This window comes from Elephantulus edwardii, unplaced genomic scaffold (genome assembly GCF_000299155.1).
Source record: "Elephantulus edwardii isolate Elephantulus edwardi_28Jun2011 unplaced genomic scaffold, EleEdw1.0 scaffold00053, whole genome shotgun sequence".
Taxonomy (NCBI): domain Eukaryota; kingdom Metazoa; phylum Chordata; class Mammalia; order Macroscelidea; family Macroscelididae; genus Elephantulus; species Elephantulus edwardii.
The window spans coordinates 5,670,149-5,690,833 of record NW_006399803.1 but is presented as its reverse complement, the minus strand read 5'-3'; the positions used below and the strand labels follow the sequence as shown (position 1 = coordinate 5,690,833).

The window sequence follows — 20,685 nt, the reverse complement described above, 5'->3', positions numbered from 1 at the left end:
AAGTGCAGCAATGAATGAATGGAAATCCAAATTATCTGTAAATGTTCATTAAAATTATTAAAAAAATAATAAAATCAATTTTCTCTATAAGGCTTCACTCAAAACAAACACAAAATTGAAAATGACAATAGCAACAAAAACTTCTATGCATCTGGATAAGGCCACATGAAGAGACTTCAAAGATTGAGAGGGGAAGACTTTTCAGAAAATTTCAGAATAGTATTCTATCACATTTGCAAATGAAGTTGTTAGAGGAATAGAATTTTGGATGTGATAGTTAATGGGTGATACCTGAAGTGATCGAAATAAAAATGTCAAACAAGCAGTGGGATATAGGTTTGAAGTTGAGAGATCTGAATTTGAGATTTTAAGATGCTAAGTACTGATGAAGATCAAAGACCACAGCCTTCAGTATGGATTATGCCCCAACATAAAAAGACGAAAATCACTACTACCAGACCAATAAGCATCATCTGGATAAATGGAGAAAAGATTGAAGTTGCCAAAGATTTAATTTTAATTACGGATAGATATCTATCTAAATCTGTCTCTATTTCTCTAGTTTTCTGTATATACCTGGTGGCCTGTGGTAAGGTGTCGTGTTGCCCACCTAAAGGCAGGTGATTTGAATTTAACAGCTGCTCTGCTGTAGTAAGATGGGGAAACTCTTCCACTATGATTTACTGATTCTGAAAACCTACTTGAAGGTCAGCTATGAGTTGGCTATACCTCAGCAGCACGCTGTTGTTGTGTACCGTCATGTCAGAACTGATCTACAGCTGATCCTCCAGCGAGTTTTCAAGGCAGTTAATCACATGGGAGGAGGTTGCCCATCCTTCTCCCATGCACACAGGAACAATAACTGGAATAAAGCATTAGGTAACTTTCCTGCAAATGACCTCTTGAAAGTATTCAACAGCAAATATGTCACTTTAAGGATCCAGGTGAGTCTGATGTTAGCCATAGTGTTTTCAATTGCCTCATTTGCATGAGAATGTCGGCCAATAAATAAGGAAGATTGAAGAATTCATGCCTTTTTCTAGAAGAATAAACAAATCTGTTTTGGAAAAAATATACGGAGAATGCTCCTCAGAAGTAAAACTTGAAAGACTTTGGACATGTTATCAGAAGAGCACAGACATCATGTTTGGTAAAGCAAGGTCAAAAAAAGGGGGAAGGTCTTCAGCAAGATGGACTGACACAGTGACAACAACAGTGGGAGTGACTAAAACAATTGGCTCAAGCATAACAGTGATTGTGGAGATGGCATACGATGAGGAGGGGTTTTATTCTGTTGTCCAGGATTGATATGAATGGGAACTGACTTGATAATAAACATAAGTCTCTTACTGTGTAAGTCTTAACCCAATATGTGTTAAGCATTTTCCTGGGTACCATATATATTCTAACATATCAAACCCTTATACAATTTCCCTAGAGGTCATCTTATTATTATTATTTGAAAGATAAGGTAACGAAGGATGAAAAAACTAATTTGTTCTGGTGTGGTGGCGTAGTAAGAAGACGTGCTGTCAACCCCAATGCACATGTTCAAATCCACATACTGCTCTGCTTAAGAAAGATGGGCAATCTCTTCCCATGTAATTTACAGCTTGTGAAAACCCCCTGGGAGGGTCAGCTATGAGTCAGTTCCAACTCAGTGGTACAGAACAACACTAAATGCTGTTAATAAGTGGGAGAGTGCAGATTAAAGTTGGACAATAACTTTAGGTTAAGTCTTACTTACCTGCGGGTAGATTGGTTTTTTTAAGAAAAAGCTTAATTAGTAGGACAGCTAACCATATTTTTCCCATTCTTAAGAAAGGTGATCCAACTGAGTGTGGAAATTATAGAACAATACAATTGATGTCACATGCAAGCAAAATACTGTTGAATAATTAAAAAATGGCTGGAATAATACATAAATAGGGAACTATCAAAGTTCAAGCAGGATTTAGGAAAGGCCATGGCACCAGGGATATCATTGCTGATGTCAGATGAATCCTGGCTGAAAATAAGGAATTCCAGAAGAATGTCTATTTGTGCTTTACTGACTAAGCAAAGAAATTTGACTATGTGGATCCTAACAAGTTGTGGTACGTTGAGAAGAATGGAAGTCCCAGAGCAGTTAATTGTACTCATATGGAACCTATACTTGGACCAGGAGGCTGGTATATGAACGGAGTGGGGAACACTGTGTGGTTTGGAAATGGGAAGGGAGTGCACCAGGATTATATTCTCTCTACATACCTATTCAATCTATATGCTGAGCAAGTTATCTGAGAAGCTGGACTATATGAGGAAAAGTGTAGCATCAGGATTGGAGGGAGACCCATCAATAGCCAGCATTATGCAAATGACACAACCTTGCTTATTGGAAGTGAGGAGAACTTGAAGCACTTGTTGCACATGATCAAGGAATGCAGCCTTCAGGATGGATTGCACTCAGTGTTAGGAAAACAACAAAGATTTTTACCTCTGGACTGATAGATGGCATCATGATAGTTGGAGAGGGGACTGAAATTTTCAGCAGCTGCATCTTGCTTGGATCCACAATTAACACCCATGGTATGAACATTCGGGAAATAATGAGATGCATTGCACTGGGAAAATCTGCAGACCTTCCCAAATTTTTGACAAGTAGTGATGTCAGTTTGAAGACCAAGGTGTGTTTGATTCAGGCCATGGTCTTTCCAATTACTTGCTGTGCATCTGAGAGCTGGACAATGAATAAGGATGACAGGAAAATAATTGATGCCTTTGAGCTGTGGTGCTGGAGGAGAGCACTGAACATCCCATGGATGGCCAAGAGAACAAATGGATATGTCATGCAGATGGTGCAGCTGGAGTGTTCTTTGGGGCAAGAATGATGAAGCTTTGCCTCATATACTTTGGACATGTTGCTAAAAGGTGCTATTCCTTGGAGAAGGACATGATGTTGGGAAGGGTGGAGGGTCAGAGAGGGAGAAGAAGACCCTCAACCAGGTGGATTGATATGGTAACTGTTGCAATGGGCTCTTGTGTGTAAGGAAGTGTTAGGGTGTTACAGGATAGAGTAGGGTTCAGATCTTTTGTACATAGGGTCGCTATAAGTCATACTCGATTTGACAGCACCTAACAAGTGCAAATAGCATAACAAAGTGTATTTATTGAAACTAAATGATAGTTATATTTTCTTTCTCATTTTTGAGAGAACAAGGTTATAGCCTTGATGAATTCACAAAAGGTAGATATGTGAAATGTATTGCCAATACTTTGTTGAGAAATGGATTTGTGGCCTTGTTGTTGATGGCCTTCAAGTCGAGCATTACTCATAGTGACCCTATGAGCAAAAGGCCTGAAGCCTTTTAAATTTAAGGAAATTTAAGAATTCATCAAGGGTTTAATCTTGTTCTCTCAAAAATGAGAAAGAAAACAAATTATCATTTAGTTTCAATAAATATACTTTGTTATGTCTAATATTTTAATATACAAAGTTTTCATTTTATACGAATTTACTTACAAAGTTCATAGACATTGTTATTCACACCAGCTCTTTCTAATTTCCTTAACCCACTCCTCTCTTCACCCAAAAAATTTTGTGACCCTATGATAAGCCCTCTTGGCCATCCTCAACCCTCTGCTCCTTCCTCTCTCCCGCTTAGCTCTTCATACACATTTTACTAGTTATGTATTTCTACAATAATGGTCTTTTACAGTCTTTTTCCTCATAGGACTGTGTTAGTTCACTTAGCATAATGCTCTTTAGTCCCTCTCAAGTTAGGTAGTTATTTACAAATCATTTCCCTTGTGTGTTGCGTAGTATTCCACCATGTGAATGTACCATACTTTCTCAGTCCATTTGATTGTGGTTAGACATTTGGGCTGTTTCCATGCTCTTAGTGAAAAATGCTTCTATGAGCAATGGTGTCCAAGTCTCAAAAAATTCTTATTAACTAGTTAACAGCACAGTGTCTGAGAAGTCTTTTAAACTTAAGAAGTATGTAGAGAAAATGATGTTGTTACTGCTGTTCTGCATCTTCAAGTTGACTAAGATTCATAGCAACCCTATGAACAACAGATCTGAACCTTATCCTATCCTGTGCCATCCTCACCAATTGGCATCACGTTTAAGAGCATTGTTAAAGTCATTCAGTTACAATCCATCTCAAGGAGTTGTTGTCGTGTGTTATTGTTGATTTTCCAGGGGCTTTTCAGAGGCAGTAAATTGGATAGGTGAAGACTGTCCATCTTTCCCTCACAGGGCAGCTGGTGGCTTTGGACCACCTGTCTTTGGGATTGCAACACAACTTCTTACCATGAGGTCACCAGAACTCCCAGAAGATCTCAAGGATGATCTTCTTCTTTTCCTTGGACCTGTTCCTTTCCCAACATGATGTCTTTTTCCAGGGACTGACCTCTCCTGATAGCATGCCCAGAGTATGTGAGGTGGAGTTATTACCATCCATGCTTCTAAGTAGCACATTCATCTTTACATTATCCAGTTTCTGAAATGTTTTGCTCAGTAAACTTATTCAATAGATATGGAGAAAAGATATATTCCTGGCACACAATTTTCCTGATCTTTAATAATAGAGTATCCCCTTGTGTTCTGTTCAGACAACTGTTTCTTGATCTATGTACAGTTTCTGTGAGCACAACTTGGATGAGACTGTCATTCTCTCCAGTGCTATCTGTAATTTTCATGATTTGCACAATCAAATACCTTTGTATGGTCAATAAAACACAAGTAAACATATTTCTAGTATTCTCTGCTTTCATCCAAGATCCATCTGACATCAGCAATGAAATTCTTTATAGTATAGCCTCTTCTGAATCCAGCTTGAATTATTGGAAGTTCTAGAGACTAAGGTGCACATGATCCAGGCCATGGATTACTTGCTATACATCAGAGAGATCAATAATGACTAAGGATGATCGAAGAAGAATTGATGCCTTTGAGTTGCTGTGCTGGAGAAGAGTCTTGAACATACTATGGACTGTAAAAAAAAAACCAAACCAAAACAAAACCACAAACAAATAGGTCTGACCAGGAGAGACTGAAACCAAGTTTTTCCTTGGAGGCTAAGATTTTGTAGCTCCATCTCACCTACTTTAGGCATATGGCCAGAAAAGACCAAACCTCGGAGCTCAGAAGGGTGGAGGGACAGTGCAGGGAAGGAATACCCCATATAAGGTGGATTGCTACAGTAACTGGGATAATGGGGGTTTGTGTATCAAAATCAGTGAGACTGGCTCAGAACAGGGCTTCAGAGGCTTCAGAGCAGCTGTATATAGGGTCGCAGGTGACTTGATGGCACATAATAATGGCAACAACAGAAATCAATAAGGCCCCAGGAATTGATGGAATACAAATTGACATATTTCAACAAACAGATGCTGTCCTGGACATGCTCACCAGGTTGTGTCAAGAAATCTGGAAGAAAACTACCTGGCTAACTGACTGGAAAATATCCATACTTATTCCCATTCCAAAATAAGGTGACTCGGCAGAGTGAAAATTATTGAACAATATCACAATTTTGAAGCTCTGTCTCACATGCTTTGGGAAAGTGTCCAGGAATGAGCAGCCTTTGAGAAAGACATCATGCTTGGAAAGGTGGAGACACAGCACAGGAGTGGAAGACCCTGGATGAGAGGGATTGATATGGTAAGTGGGACACTGGGGGGAAGGTGTGTTGAAGTTAGTGAGACTGGCTCAGGACAGGGAAGGGTTCAGAGCTGTTGAACATAGAGTTGCCAAGAGTTGCAGGTGATTTGATGACACATAACAACAACAAGAACAATCAACTTGTACATTTGATGACTGTCATTTCACATGAATACACTTAGAACCTACAGGTTTTATATTGTACTATTGTAGGGATAAAAGAGTAAATGTGCCTTTTAGCAGGTGACACAGCTTTTGGATATTATTTTACCTTTTGAGAATAAACTGTTTTTCCATAACTGAAAACCAAGGGATAAAATATATATCAATGGGATTAAAAGTCTTAGTAAAAATGTTAAAAAAAATTTTAAGTATTAAAATATTATTCTTTTAATTACTCAGTTCAGTTATCTTATGAGTTCTGAAATTAGAAAAGCATAAGTTTTAACATAGTTAAAACTGTGTAGATGGTACAAAACAGGGTAAGGTTATTCATAGAATTACCAAATAAGTCACTGCTTGCTGAAACTGGGGAGGACCTGAAGCGCTTGCTGCAGAAAGTCAAGGACTGCAGTCTTCAATACGGATTGAAGCTCAATATCAAGAAAACAAAGCTTCTCACCACTGGGCCAATTGGCAGCATCAGTATGGATGGTGAAGAGATTCAGATAGTTAACAGTTTTAGTTTACTTGGCTCACAGTCAACACTCTTGGTAACAGCAGCCAGGAAATTGGGAGACGAATTGCATTGGGAAAGTCAGCTGTGAGAGACCTCTCAAGAGTACTGAAGAGCAACGAAGTCAGGCTGGTGACTAAGGTGCTCCTGATCCAGGCTATAGTCTTTGCAATTATGTACTATGAGTGGGAGAGTGGGATAATGAATAGGGATGATAGAAGGAGAATTGATGCCTTTGAGCTGTGGTGCTGGGAAAAAGTGTTGAATATACCATGGACTGCTAGGAGAACAAACAGGTTTGTCATGGAGAGGGTGAAGCCAGAATGCTCCTTGGAGGCAAGTATTCTAAAGCTTCGTCTGACATACTTTGGGCATGTTGCAAGGAGGGACTGGTCCTTGGAGAGGGGCGGCGCAGGAGAGGAAGACCCTCGCTGAGATGGATTGATTCTGTGAGTGGAGTGATGAGAATGAATGTGTCAGAGACAGCGAGGCTGACACAGGATAGAACAGCGTTTAGGGCTCTTGTACGTAGGGTCGCTATGAGTTGCAAGTGACTCGATGGCACATAACAACAACAACAACCCGAAGGAACTTAACAAACTATTGATAATCGATATTCATGTTAAATTTAAAGACTAGGTTTGAGGTATTGTGTGGTTGTGGAATAAAAACAAATGTGAGTTTTGCTCCTTTGTTTGAAGGGAAACCCTTTAAAATGAGACTATAGATTTTTACAGTTGTTATTAGGTGCCATCAAGTCGAGTACATCTCAGTGATCTTTTAACAACAAATCTGAACCCTGTCCTATCCTGTGCCATCCTCATCATCTATGAAACCATTGAGCACACTGAATCAGTCACTTTGATATACTATCTCAGTGAAGTTCGTCTTTTCTCTCTAACCCTCCACCTTTCCAAGCATGATATTCCTTTGTAAAGAATGGTCCCTCCTAACAGCGTGCCGAAAGTGTGAGAGATGAAGCTTCATTAGCCTTGCCTCCAAGGAACACTCTGGTTGCAAAGTCTGTAGGATATTCAATACTCTTCTTCAACACCAAACTCAAAGGCATCAATTCTTTGTCTATCATTCTCATTCACTCTCCAGCTCTCATATGCATAGCAAATGATTGAAAAGATCATGACCTGAATCAGGTGCACCTTAGTCTTTAAACTGACATCATATTTCCTTAGTAGTTTGGAGAGGTCCTTGACAGCAGACTCTTGACTGTTCACTCGGAATGTAGCCACTATCAGATATGATTCCCTACTAGATTGTAAGCCACAAGAAAATATGGACTTCGTCTCTCTCTCTCTCTCCCTCTCTCTCTACCTCTTTCTCTCTCTCTCTCTATCTCTAAACCGAAAAAACACCAAACACAAATCAGTCATTCTTCATATGAATAGTCAAGAAATCAAAAGATATATTGCACTGTGAAAGGCTGCTGTCAAGGACTTCTCTGAAGTACTAAGGAAAACTGATGTCAGTTTAAAGACTAAGGTGCACCTGATTCAGGTCATGATCTTTCCAATCATTTGCTATGCATATGAGAGCTGGAGAGTGAATGAGAATGATAGACAAAGAATTGATGCCTTTGAATTGTGGTGTTGAAGAAGAGTCAACAGTGTCACAGTGATGGCAAGGGCAACAGGAAATGGAAACAATATGAGAAAGATCAGAAAGACAGGAGGAGATAAATAAAGACAGGAGAAGATAAAGGGTGAAGAGTACAGATAGCCACACCATGGTTAACAGAGAAGGAACAGAGGAAGAGAGTCAACAGGACAAAGCTCCTAAAATGATAGTTTAAGGATTGGGAGAGAGGGAGGTCAGGAAAAGAGAGAGGGTAAAAGATGGGAATAAGAAATCAACCACCGTGTTTGAAAACACCTTTCCATCATAGGAACTACAGAATTATTCATTTACTTTATTTAAGCAAATGTCAAATTAAGTTTCTTTTATAAAAACATAAATAATTCTGAAATCAACAAAATAAACTTTAAAAAAGAGAATGGTATTATGTAATGGTTATGAGTATGAGTCTGAATTATTATCACTGTCACCTGGAAACTTTGAGACCTGCAGTGAGTTACTTAAACTCTCTGGACCTCTGGAAAAGAGAAAGGTCACCCTGAGTCAAAATCCTTAGTAACAGCAGCAACAATAAAGCACTTAATTGCCATCAGGTATAATTATAAGTACTTTATATGTCTTGATTCGATCCTCACTACCACTTCATGAGGCAAGAAAACTGAGGCACCTAAATAAATTTGTCCAAGATCTCAGATCTCATATGTACAATGGCTCAGATTTAACTTAAATAGCCTGGTATTAGAATTACTTCTTTAAATCATTACACATACACAGAATCTAAAAAAAAAAAAGTATGAGAACAGAATACAGTATCAACAACATATGCAGTCTGGAAATATAACTACTCTCAAGATTTCTAATTATGATTGCAATATCAATTATTACTAGAAAAATTCTCTTTTATGAAGTGTTTTGAATGGAGAATGTGGGTTGTACTAGATCAAAATCAAGAAAGCGAACCAAATGTCTATTATGATCAATGTGCTGTCAAGTCATCTGTGCTCAGTAATCCTATGCAAAATAGCTGTGAACCATGTCCTATCCTGAGCACATCTCACTGTCTTTAAAACACCCACTTTCATTACCCCAGTTATTGTGTCAAACCATCTCATCCAGTGTTTTCTTCTCTTCCACTGTCCCTCCATCCTTCCAAGTATGATGTCCTCCTCCAAGGACTGGTCCCTTCTGTAACATGTCCAAAGTATATGAGACAGAGCTTCAAAATCCTTTTCTCCATGGTTTCACCCTCTCCAGAACAGACTTGTTTGTTCTCTCAGTAGTCCATGGTATATTCAATACTCTTCTTCAGCACCACAGCTCAAAGACATTGATTCTTCTTCTGTCATCCTTAGTCATTGTCCAGATATCTGATGCATAGCAAGTAATTGTGAAATTTATGGGATGGATCAGACACACCTTAATCTGTAGAATGACATGGTCACTCTTCAGCACTGTGGAGAGGTTCCTGATAGCAGATTTCCCCAGTGCAATTCATCTTTTTGATTTCTTGACTGCTGTTGGCAAGAGTGTTGACTATGGACCCTAAAAGCCTGAAATTGTTAACAATTTTAATATCTTCTCCATCTATCATGGTGCTGCCAATTGGCCCAGTAGTAAGAATATTTGTCTTTTTGATGTTGAGCTTCAATCCATACTGAAGACTGTGGTCCTTGACTTACTGTGACAAACATGCTAGCTCCTCTTCAGTTTTGACAAACAAGGTTGTATGAACTGCATAACAAGGGTTGTTGATAAGTCTTTCTCCAATCCTGATGCCACATTTTTCCTCCTAAAGTCCAGCCTCTCAAATGATCTATTTTCACAAAACAATTGTTTCTTGAGTGAGACATTTTTACTTTAGATTTGTTTCCTCTTCCCCTCTGGATTGCATCTCAGTATCAAGAAAGCAAAAGTCTTTACCCCTGGGCCAGTAAGCAACATCATGAAAAATGGAGAAAGAAATGAAAGCAGGATGAGTGAAAACAGGAAACCAAGGGAGGAAAGAGGGAGACTTTTATGACACTGAGAAGAATGCGGCTAATGTCACAAACCAAAAGGGGTATAAATTGCTGCACTGGAAAAAGATTTATTTTATAAACTTTCATATAATACTCAATGTTGTTATGTGCCTTCGAGTGGCCTGTGACTCATAGCGACCCTATGTACAACAGCCATAAACCCATAAACACAGGATACTGTGTCAATCTTATTGTCTCTGACAAATCTGCTCCATTACCCGAGACACTGAATCAATCCATCTCATCAAGGATCTTCCTTTCTAGCACTGTCCCTCCACAATCCACAATAAAATATTAAAAAATAGTTTACCAATAACAAGAAAAAAGTATAAGCATATAAAAGTCAACTGTCACAATTAAATTCTCTAGAACTTAGATGCTTTAATTCTTCTTTAAAATATTAAATCACTTAGAATCTGCTCTGGCTATGAAAATATTAATCAGAGTAGCTCGTGGTGTCTGGGTCCAAGGTGTTACTCAAGTTCAAGAACAGAAGCAAGAAGGAGTTGCTTCTTTGCCTCTAATCACTGTATGACCACTACCCAAATCTTGCTACGCAGCTAAGCTGTCCTGCGGCACTGGGAGAACACCATGTAGAAAGGTCAGGAAAGACCACAAATAGAATTTTTAAACTGCAGATTTCTTTCTAGAAATGAGGAACACACACACACACACACACACACACACACACACATGCACACGCACACACGCACACTCTCACTCACTCACTTACCTTTTCATTGTAAATGTCTCCAAGCATTGTACTTGCTCGCACAACATCTAGATTTTGAAGATTGTTTCTTGCAATATTCAGAACTTTTTGCAAGAATTTAATTGCTTCTGTCATATTTCCTTGGCTAAAATAAAGAAAATAGAAAGTTGTTTGTGTACAATCTCAATTAAGGTCACAGTGAAAAGAAAATGTCTTAGAAAATGTAAAATGATTTTTAGAACAATGAGATTTAAAATGTGAATATTAAATTAATAAATTTGTGACTTTTCTTTGTGATAGCATACTTCTATCATCCTTATACACTGTTGAAGGGAATGGCTTCTTGAGTGAGACATTTTTACCTTAGATTTATTTCCTCTTTCCCTCTTAATTACATCTCAATATCAAGAAAGCATAAGTCCTTACCACTAAGCCATCATGACAGATGAAGAAAGGATTGAAAGAGGGAGAAATGGAAACAGGAAGTTGCTATAGAAAATAATAGATTTTTCAAAAACCACTGTAGAGTTAGCATATGCACACGCTACCACTGAGTCAGTTCTAACTCATGCTGTCCCTCCACTGGGTTTCTAAGGATGCAGATCTTTGACAGGACATTGTCCATATTTATTCTATGGAGCAATTAGTGAATTTGGACTTCTTTTTGTTTAGCTGCTTGATATGTTTCACACTACACCACTAGGACTCCTAGAGGTATTCAATGATTCAGAAATTCCTCTCCTTGGTAAATATGCAAGAGAATTAAAAGCACGTTTCTACATGAACATGCTCACATGTGTGTGTTTGTGTGTGTTTACACATATACATATACATATACATATACATCTCACTTCTGTCAGTGAAATAAAAGACTATTCCTCTCACAGTTCTGTACTTGCAATTTTCCAAGATGATGTGTTCATTAAGTATTATTTTTGGAAACACTATTGTTGTTGTTGTTAGGTGTCATCAAAAAAGCACAACTCATAGTAACTCTATGAACAAAAGATCTGAACCCTGTTCTGTCCTGGGCCATCCTCACACTTCCTGACGCACAAGAGCCCATTGCCGCAGTCACCTTGTCAATCCACCTGGTTGTGGGTCTTTCTTTCCTTTGCTGACCCTCCACCCTTCCCAGCATCATGTTCCTCTCCAAGGAATAGCACCTCCTAGCAACATATCCAAAGTATGTGAGGCGAGGCCTCATCATTCTTGCTTGGAAATAGTAGATATTGTAATGTGAAATTATATTATGTGAAGCAAATTGCTTCGTAAGGTTTTGGTGTCTATTTTTCATCAAGAAGAGTCAATAAACATTTGTGTTGTTTACTATGTGCATCTCAGGTATGATCATTTTTTTAGCGTGTTTGATTTTGTTTATTATTGGTAACGAATGTCCTCTAATTCAGAAAAAATAGAAATACCCTGTTCATGTCTTTGAAATTGTGACTATTACAGGCATGGCTATAAGTCACAGGGATAAACTGTGACACATGGTACATTGACTATTGTCACTTAAATACTTGTCCTTTTTGCAGCTAACAGGGCATGAGATAAACGGAGCATATTAAATTATTAATAATGGAAATAATATAATAACTTCTCTTTCTGTTCAGACCTATGGATTTCTAAGACTAAAAAGAATTTTTATTAAACTGCTGTGAGTTTTGTAAGGTCAGTATTTTCTCAATTGTACTGTTAAAGGGACAAAATGGTGAAAAAAGAAATGAACACAGACTTTTTTTGTTATCATTTTAACCTTAGTTTATTTAGGCATATTTTGGATGGAAGTACATTTTGGATTCTGTTGAGTCTATAGAGGATTGATAAATATAGAAACTGAAAAAAACTTACAGAAAATTAACAAAAACCAAAACCAAGATCAGAAAACAAGAAACATAAAGCAGTATAAATAAAACTTTTGTTGGGTTACTTGTATTATTTCCTCCCTCCCTTAACAGGAGCAACAGATCCCCCAAATACCCCAAATTATCTGAAACTTGCCCCAGTCAAAAATTCTGCAGAATGTCTTCCCATTATAAACTATATGCCCTATATAGTCAATCTACCGTCTCATGGCCAGAAAAATTAGAAGTACAGCATCTGATATATAAACATAATATGATTTTTTAAAAGTCTTCAAATGTAAAAGTTAGCAATAGACTGTGAAGTTAGTCTTTCATTGGAAGGGTTAAAAAGAAAATATTTTCTTACAGAATGGCTCTAGATTATTTGTGTTTAGTTGAAGGGCAAGGTTAAAATGTTAGACAAATATTAATTCCAGTTTTCTATATGCAGTGCACAGGTGCAACTTGAACAGCATATTATATGGGATAATCATTAAATTCATTCAACCAGGCCTTAGAGAGTTAGAAACATATATTCTGAGGAACAGGACCCCTCGGTCCAAAGAATGAGAATGAAACAGTGCAGAATATTTGTGTATCAAGGTGATTCCAGTTTCCAACTGGGAAAACAGGACTGTTAACACCCACATCCCTTGACAACTGTCCAATTATGTATATCACACTTGGCCTACTGTTTGCAGTAGAAGTAATCAATAAAGGATGTGGTTGAGTGAACATAGATTTTGGTTGAACCAATGCATGAAAACTTAATCATTTACTCAGAGAGAAGAAATCAAATAGAGCAGAGATGAAACAGCTACCAAGGGGTTTGTTGATTGTGCCACCAAGTTTGTGGGCCACAGATGAAAGTAATAAGGCAAATGGAATCAGTGAAAAGGAGAAAATGTAAAAAGCTATTCTTAATTTCATGAATTAATAGAAATGTTTTGATGGCCATTTTTTTGGTCATTTTTAGGAAGTTTCACATCAAAGGTTGGATGCTACATTCTAAAGAATATATGAAAATTACTAGGGCATGCCGTTTCTCTCAAGCAAGAAGAAATTAATTTTCAGCTATAACAGAAAGGTAATTTTCACAGTTGAAACTTTGCACTGATTGATTTAAAGATCTCCACTGTGGAAAGCTTTCTAGGAAATAATATAACCTTAGTTTGAAAGAAAATTTACAATTGGTATGGGACAAATCTTGAGAAGGGTTTGTTGTAACCAGTGTATCTTGAACATCTCTCATTTCTGTGATTATCTTCCTTGCACTAGGCTATATTTAAAAGTAATCATGATTATGTTGGAGAATTATGACAGTTATTAGAGTAAATGAAGGCAAAAAATATAATAATGCCATAAAGAAAATTAAAGACCTCCTCTACTCAAATAGAATGACTGTATTCTAATATTTACTCAGTAATTTTTTCAACTTCCTTTATTTTTTGTCCTATGGACCATTATTTTACTTGACACAGTTCTGGACTTTTAAAAGGCATTTGCAGTGATAATTTTAGAATGACAACTAGTGTCCCAAAGGAGCAGATATGTTGTAATTTTTTATTTTTGTTATGCTGCTTAACATTTTTTTGTAATTGCTATTATTCATACAGATGTAAAATAAAATAAAAAAAGAGTAATACCCTATTCACCAGTAAAGCCTTCATCAGGAACACTTCTAACACTAGAGTCAGGTCTAGTATTGCCAAACAGGCAACGTTCAACTACTGAGTCTTGAAGAATGGGACATGTTTTCAAGGCTCAAGTATAAATTCTTATAACCATTTTAGAAGCTTCCAGCCTTAGAGCTCGTTCACCTTTCATGTATGCTCAGCTGATGGTCTTAGACACACACTTATCCTAGGCATGGCTATCCTCTTCCATTTCCTCTAAAGAGATAAAATATGTTTATAGAGATAGAGCAACCATTACTGAAACTTGTGCAATTGCACAGGCTAGAAAAAAGAGATTTAGAGATGATGCTAGCTTCATATGCTGCATGATTTATTTTTCAGCTGCTATGACTATAATTTCCTTTATTTTTGGCAGGGTTCCATTTCTTGCATGCCCCTGCTAACCTAAGAAAGGCAGATTTAAGAATATGAAAAGATAAAATGGGCACAGGATATGAATTGACACTTCACCAAAAAAGGCTTTCAGATGGTGAACAAACACATGAAGAAATGTTCAAAATCCCTAGCTCTAAGAGAGATGCAAATAGAAATAACTATGAGATATCATCTCATAAGAATAGCAAAATTTAACAGAGCAGCAAACAACATATGCTGGAGAGGTTGCGGAGAAACTGGAACACTTATTCCCTGTTGGTGGGAGTGTAAAATGGTACAACCACTATAGAAGGCAATATGGTGCTTTCTCAAAAAGTTGGAAATAGAGATACCATTTGACCTAGCAATTCCACTATTGGGAATATACCCTAAAGAAACCATAACTGCCACCCATGCAGATATATGCACACCCATGTTTATTGTGGCTTTGTTTGCAATAGCAAAGGGCTGGAAACAACCCAAGTGCCCATCAACAAATGAATGGCTAGAGAAGCTGTGGTATATTCACACAATGGAATACTATGCTGCATTGAAAAACAGGGAACTCATGCAATTTTATTCTAAATGGGTGACCCTGGAGGACATTATGCTGAGCGAAAGATCTCAGTCACAAAAGGACAAATACTGCATAGTGCCACTGTTGTAATGTGGGTCTGACATCAGAGTTGGGGGACAACTAAGAGGGGATAAATAATGTATACTGAATTGAAATAGATAAAGAAAAGAACTATTTGGGAGGAATATATGATTAGGTATTATTGTCATGACGAGAGTCCAGAATGAAGGCTGCATAGAGTGGCCTGGGGGTGGGGAGGGATTGTATAACAATTAAAGAATTATGTATGTATGTATGTATGTGTGTGTGTATTTACTTTTCAAAGAGAAAAGCAAACTGGGTGAGCTGGGCAGGGAGGAAATTGTGCAACAATGAATGAATGGAAATCCGAAGTCTCTGTAAACTTTCATTAAACTAATTAAAAAACCCCAAAGCCCCCCCCCAAAAGGAATATTGAAAAATATATCTATGTCTCTATCTTTGTACCTATCTGTGGTTAAAGGCCATTGAGTCAACTCACAACAATCTTACATAAAACAGAATGAAACACTGCCCAGTCCTGTAACCGTCTTCATAATCATGGCTTTTTTTTTTTTTTTTTTTGCTGCAGCTAATGTGTCAGTCTGTTTTGTTGAAAGTCTTCCATTTTTTTGCCGATCCCCTCTCATGTTGTTGTTCTTCAAAGATTGCTTCCTTCTGAAAATTTGCCCAAAGTTTGTGAAACTTTGCCCAAATTTTCATTCTCCCTTCTAAGAAACATTCTGCCTATACTTCTTCAGAACGGATTTGTTTATTCTTTTGGAAGTTTCTGGTCTATTTAATATTCTTCACCAACACCATATGTCAGAGGCATCAAATTTTCTTTGGTCTTTGTTATTCACTATCTAACTAAATATGGTAAATATTAAAACCCAAGTGTTTGGCAAATACACAATAACATGTATCTATCAATACAATACCATGAAGAATAGTTTCACTATCCTAAAAATGTTCTATTCATCCCTTTCCTTTCCCCAACACTCCCTTCCCCACCAGGGAAGTCTCTTTATTGTCTTTAGAATTTTGTCTAGGAGCCCTGGTGGCACAATGTTTAAGCACTCAGTTCCTAACTGGAAAGTTGACAATCCTTACCTATTAGTTACTCCATAGAAGTGGGGGGTGGGGGGGATGGCAGTCTACTCCTGTGAAGAATACAGCTTTGGAAGTAACTATGGAACAGCTTTGCTCTAGTCGATAAAGTTGCCATGAATTGAAATGACTTGACAGCAATGACTTTACTGTCAACAACTTTTCCATTTTATTCTATCTTGGCTCAATCATAACACTGCTATGTACATCATGCAACCCTTAAATGGAGTGCACAGAAAACACAATACAACGTGTGAAAGGCAAGTCATATATTTATTTACTCTGGAAATATGTACCAGAAGTTTTCCAGATATACTTACTTTACATTTTTTCTTTTAAATAAATTGATAGGAATACTGTTTTTTGCACCCAATGTCTATGCAGACATGCTCAAAGGGCAGATGTTTTAATGCAAAAAGCATGATTGAACTATAAATGGAACTTTTTTCAAAAAAGAGACCTAGAAAGGTTATGGCAAGCCACAGTTACTGAAGCGTACTATGTATTTCTATGCTTTCTGCGTTTATTTATTTATTTATTTTCAACCTGTGAGAGGTGACCTTATTTTTTCCCCTTTTATCCAAGGTCATCACTAAACTTGCTGAAAGTCTCCCCAAAAAATAATATAAAGTAAGGGTCTACAATAGAGGGGTTCATATGTATATTTTAAAACACCACATTGGTTTAAAATAACTGAAGATGAAAGGGTCACTTAAGAAGGGCACTGCTTAAAATTTAAGCAGGCAGTAATGGGAAGCGACAGACCTCAAACAATTTAAGTCTTTCACAGTTGAGCGGGCTCACAGTGACAGCAAGACAAGGATGTGCTAGCTTACCTCTGCAGGACCTTGGCTATTGCTTCATATGCTGTCCCCAAGCTGAGATCATCATCCAGGTCTGTGGAGATTTTGGCATAAGTGCTAAGGACCTATCAGAAAGAGAAATACGCATGAGACATATAGCATGACCAGATACGCTGATGTTTCATTTCATAACAGAAGATTAAAATTAATGGTGGTTTTTAATGTCTCCATAAAAGTTCTTTTGTTTATTAAATATTCATGTTGGTTTGGTTTATTTTTATCTATAGTATAACTTTTTCACAGCAATCTCTGTGAGCCATGGCAGTGAGGTCTTACTTGGTAAAAATAATTCTTCTCTAGCATAATCCCAAATCTTCCCATTTATATAACTTAGGTGTGAATAAATAATTGAATGCTGTACAACATTGCTCTAAAATATGGGACTATTAGCGAAGGTAATAGAAGGCAGATTATAATATTCTACTATCGTAGCTTGAATATCACTTTTCTTTCTATAAATAGCTGTTTGGCAGGCATGAATGTAGGGACCAGGCAATTTCTAAATCTATCATTTTATTAGAAGCATATCTCACACTTTGTACACATACACAGCATACGCTAAAAATATTTCTTACAAATGTACTTCATTACCAACAATCTCTTCAATAATCAAAAGAGTGCAGCTGCCACAGCCAAACATATGATCTTAATTTAATTTAATACTGACATCATCTGTATGGTATAATTTTCCTTTTCACTTTTTTTTTTCTCTCTTCCAATGGCCAGAAGGAGAAAAATACATGAAAACACTGACAACCCCTCCTCCCCATTCTTTCTCTTTTATTCATCGTTACTTGGCCCGACCTATTACACACATGAGGACACAAGAAATCTCCAAAGACCTCCATGGAAATCATTTCTGCACATTTTCTAAGAAAGAATTAGTGAACGTCATTTGGTGGGGTTCAGGACGGAGAGTCACTGTGAGTGAGGACGTCAGTGTGCCCTGCATGTCACTGCCTGCAGCAGGCAGCTGATGACATATGTTACTCTTCACTTTCTTAAGTAAATATTTGGGAAATCATTTTAACGAAAGTGTTGGGATATCTAACAAAATTTTGGCTTCACGTGATTGATGAGAGACCGCTTGCCATGTTACTTGTGGTTGGGTTGACTCTGACTCATGGTATGTTGTGTTATTATGGAACAATGAGTAGAAATCGACCCATAGCTGACCCTCCAGTAGGTTTTCTGAGGCAGTAAACAGCAGGGAAGGAGGCTACCCATCCTTCTCCGACAAAGTGCAGCTGGTGGATTCGAATCATGTACCTTTGTGATTGCAGCACAGTCTCTTACCTTGAGACCATCAGATGCTGCCTATCACTGCACCATTATCACAGTCACTGATATATTTGAGTTCATTGTTGTATCCAGTCTGCATTTCAAATGCCCTCCAATCTTGGAGTCTCATTCCTCATCACTGTATTAGACAGTATCCTGTTGTGATCCATTGGACTTTCATTAGCTAATTTTCCCAGGACTTTTCTTTTTACTTTGTCTTTTAAAGTTCCTCCAGTAAGTGGCCATGTTATAATCCGAAATACTATTGACACTCATACAACAAAGCAACAAGCAAAAACAAGCCACCACAGTGTAGCAAGCTAAGAGGTGGTGTGCCTGAGCTAATACAAACATTAACACTTACTCGTTGACACATTTTGACCTAGAATTTTAATTCTTGGCTAATCTGTAAACTTGTATACTTTTATTCCTGCTTTTACATCTTTTCATAAACTTTGTATAAATTTGGGATGTTCTTTTCATGATGTCTTGAATAACTAACAATACTTTGTTTCAATTCTCCATAGTCTGGAAAGTCAAAGACCATTTGGAATTTAGGGACAGAATCTATGAGGCTTCATTTTTATTTTATGACATTATTGGATCCAAACGTCAAGCTATTTAGGTAGAGACTGTAACAGCCTTTGAAATGCATAGTTGTTCTACAACATTTCTTTTCTTCTCCTTTTATTTATTTTTTTATGCATGTAAATTTTTATTTTATAAGATTGTAACTATAATTTGATCATCCATACATATTTTGCTCTATAATATTGCAACTTCATTTATTTGATAACATTACTACTGATTGTTGTTGTGTACCATGGAGTCTAAATTGACCCATAGCTGACCCTCCAGAGGGTTTTCAGAGGCAGTTAATTGAATGGTAGGAGATTGCCTATCCTTCTCCCACAGAATAGCTGGTGGCCTTGAACGGTGTGCCTTTGGGATTGTAGCGCAGCTTCTTGCCACTAGACCATCAGAGCTCAAACAACATGCCTCTGGACACTCTATGAACTTGGATAAATGTCGGTAGTTGTAGAGGGGCTTCAGATCTTTTGTTCATAGGGTCACTATGAGTCGTTCTCGACTTGAAGGCAATCAACAACAACAACAACACAACTACTGTTTAATGTAATTAACTCATTAAAATGTGTAATCTTACATATTACCTTTCCCTTGGCCCAGTTTATCAATATATTCTCCTATGATATTATAAAACTTTAAAATAAAGATGGAATATATTTGTATATTACACAAAACTGTTTTCCCCCCAGAAAATATGATTACTAAGTACCAGGCACTATGTTAGACCCTACCCACTGAAATTCATTCCAATCACATAGGATCCAACTCATGTCAACTCTCTTTTGGGTTTCTGGGACTATAAATATTCACCACACAAAGGTGCATGTGTGTCAGTGTTTTATCATTTCTTCATACCCATTCAATCTATATGTTGAACAAATTATTTGAGAAATTGGACTCTGTGAAGAAGAATGTGGCATCAGATTGGAGGAAACCCCATCAATCACCTCCATTATGCAGATGACACATCTTGCTTGCTGAAAGTGAGGGGGATTTGAAGTGCTTACTGCAGAAGATCAAAGACTACAGCAGCTTTCAGTAGGGATTGCATCTCAACGTTAAGAAAACAAGAATTCTCTCCCCAGTGGACCAATAGACAACATCATGATAGATGTAGAAAAGACTGAAATTGTTAACAACTTCATCCAACTTGGATCTACAATTAATAGTACCAGTAGTCAGGATATCAGGAGATGTATTGCCCTCGGAAAGTCTGTAGTAGTCAGAGACCTCTCCAGATTATTGAGAAACAATGATGCCAGCTTGAAAACTAAGGTGTGCCTTTTTTTAGGACTTCTTGGTCTTTCAATCACTTGCTATGCAACTGAAAACTCCAAAGTGAATAAGGATGACAGAGGAAGAACTAATACTTTTGAGTCATGGTGCTGGAGTAATGCCAAAAGAACAAATAAATAAGTCTTGGTGCAGCCAGAGTGATCTTTGGAGGCAAAGATGATAAAGCTTTGTCTCACATGTTTTGGGCATGTTGCTATTCCTTAGAAATAAATATGCTTGGGAAGGGAGAGGGACAGCAAAAGAGAAGAAGGCTCTCAACTACATGAATTTATATAGTGACTGCAGCAATGGGTTCTAGTGTGTCAGAGATGATGAGATGGCATAGATTAGGATAGAGTTCAGATGTGTTGCTCATAGGGTTACTATGAATCATACTTGACTACACAGCACTTAACAATATAACAACAA

The 20,685-nt window shown here is 37.5% G+C and overlaps 1 protein-coding gene across 1 annotated transcript in view; it reads right to left on the bottom strand.

The window, feature by feature from the left end:
- The window catches only part of TTC29 (tetratricopeptide repeat domain 29), a 239,339-nt gene that overhangs the window by 26,059 nt on the left and 192,595 nt on the right, over positions 1-20,685 (bottom strand). Inside the window, exons 7-8 of the mRNA XM_006887039.1 lie at positions 17,086-17,177; positions 10,668-10,791 (exon numbers count right to left, since the gene is read on the bottom strand). Coding sequence (XP_006887101.1) covers positions 10,668-10,791; positions 17,086-17,177 — 216 coding nt within the window. The remainder of the gene's footprint in view (positions 1-10,667; positions 10,792-17,085; positions 17,178-20,685) is intronic.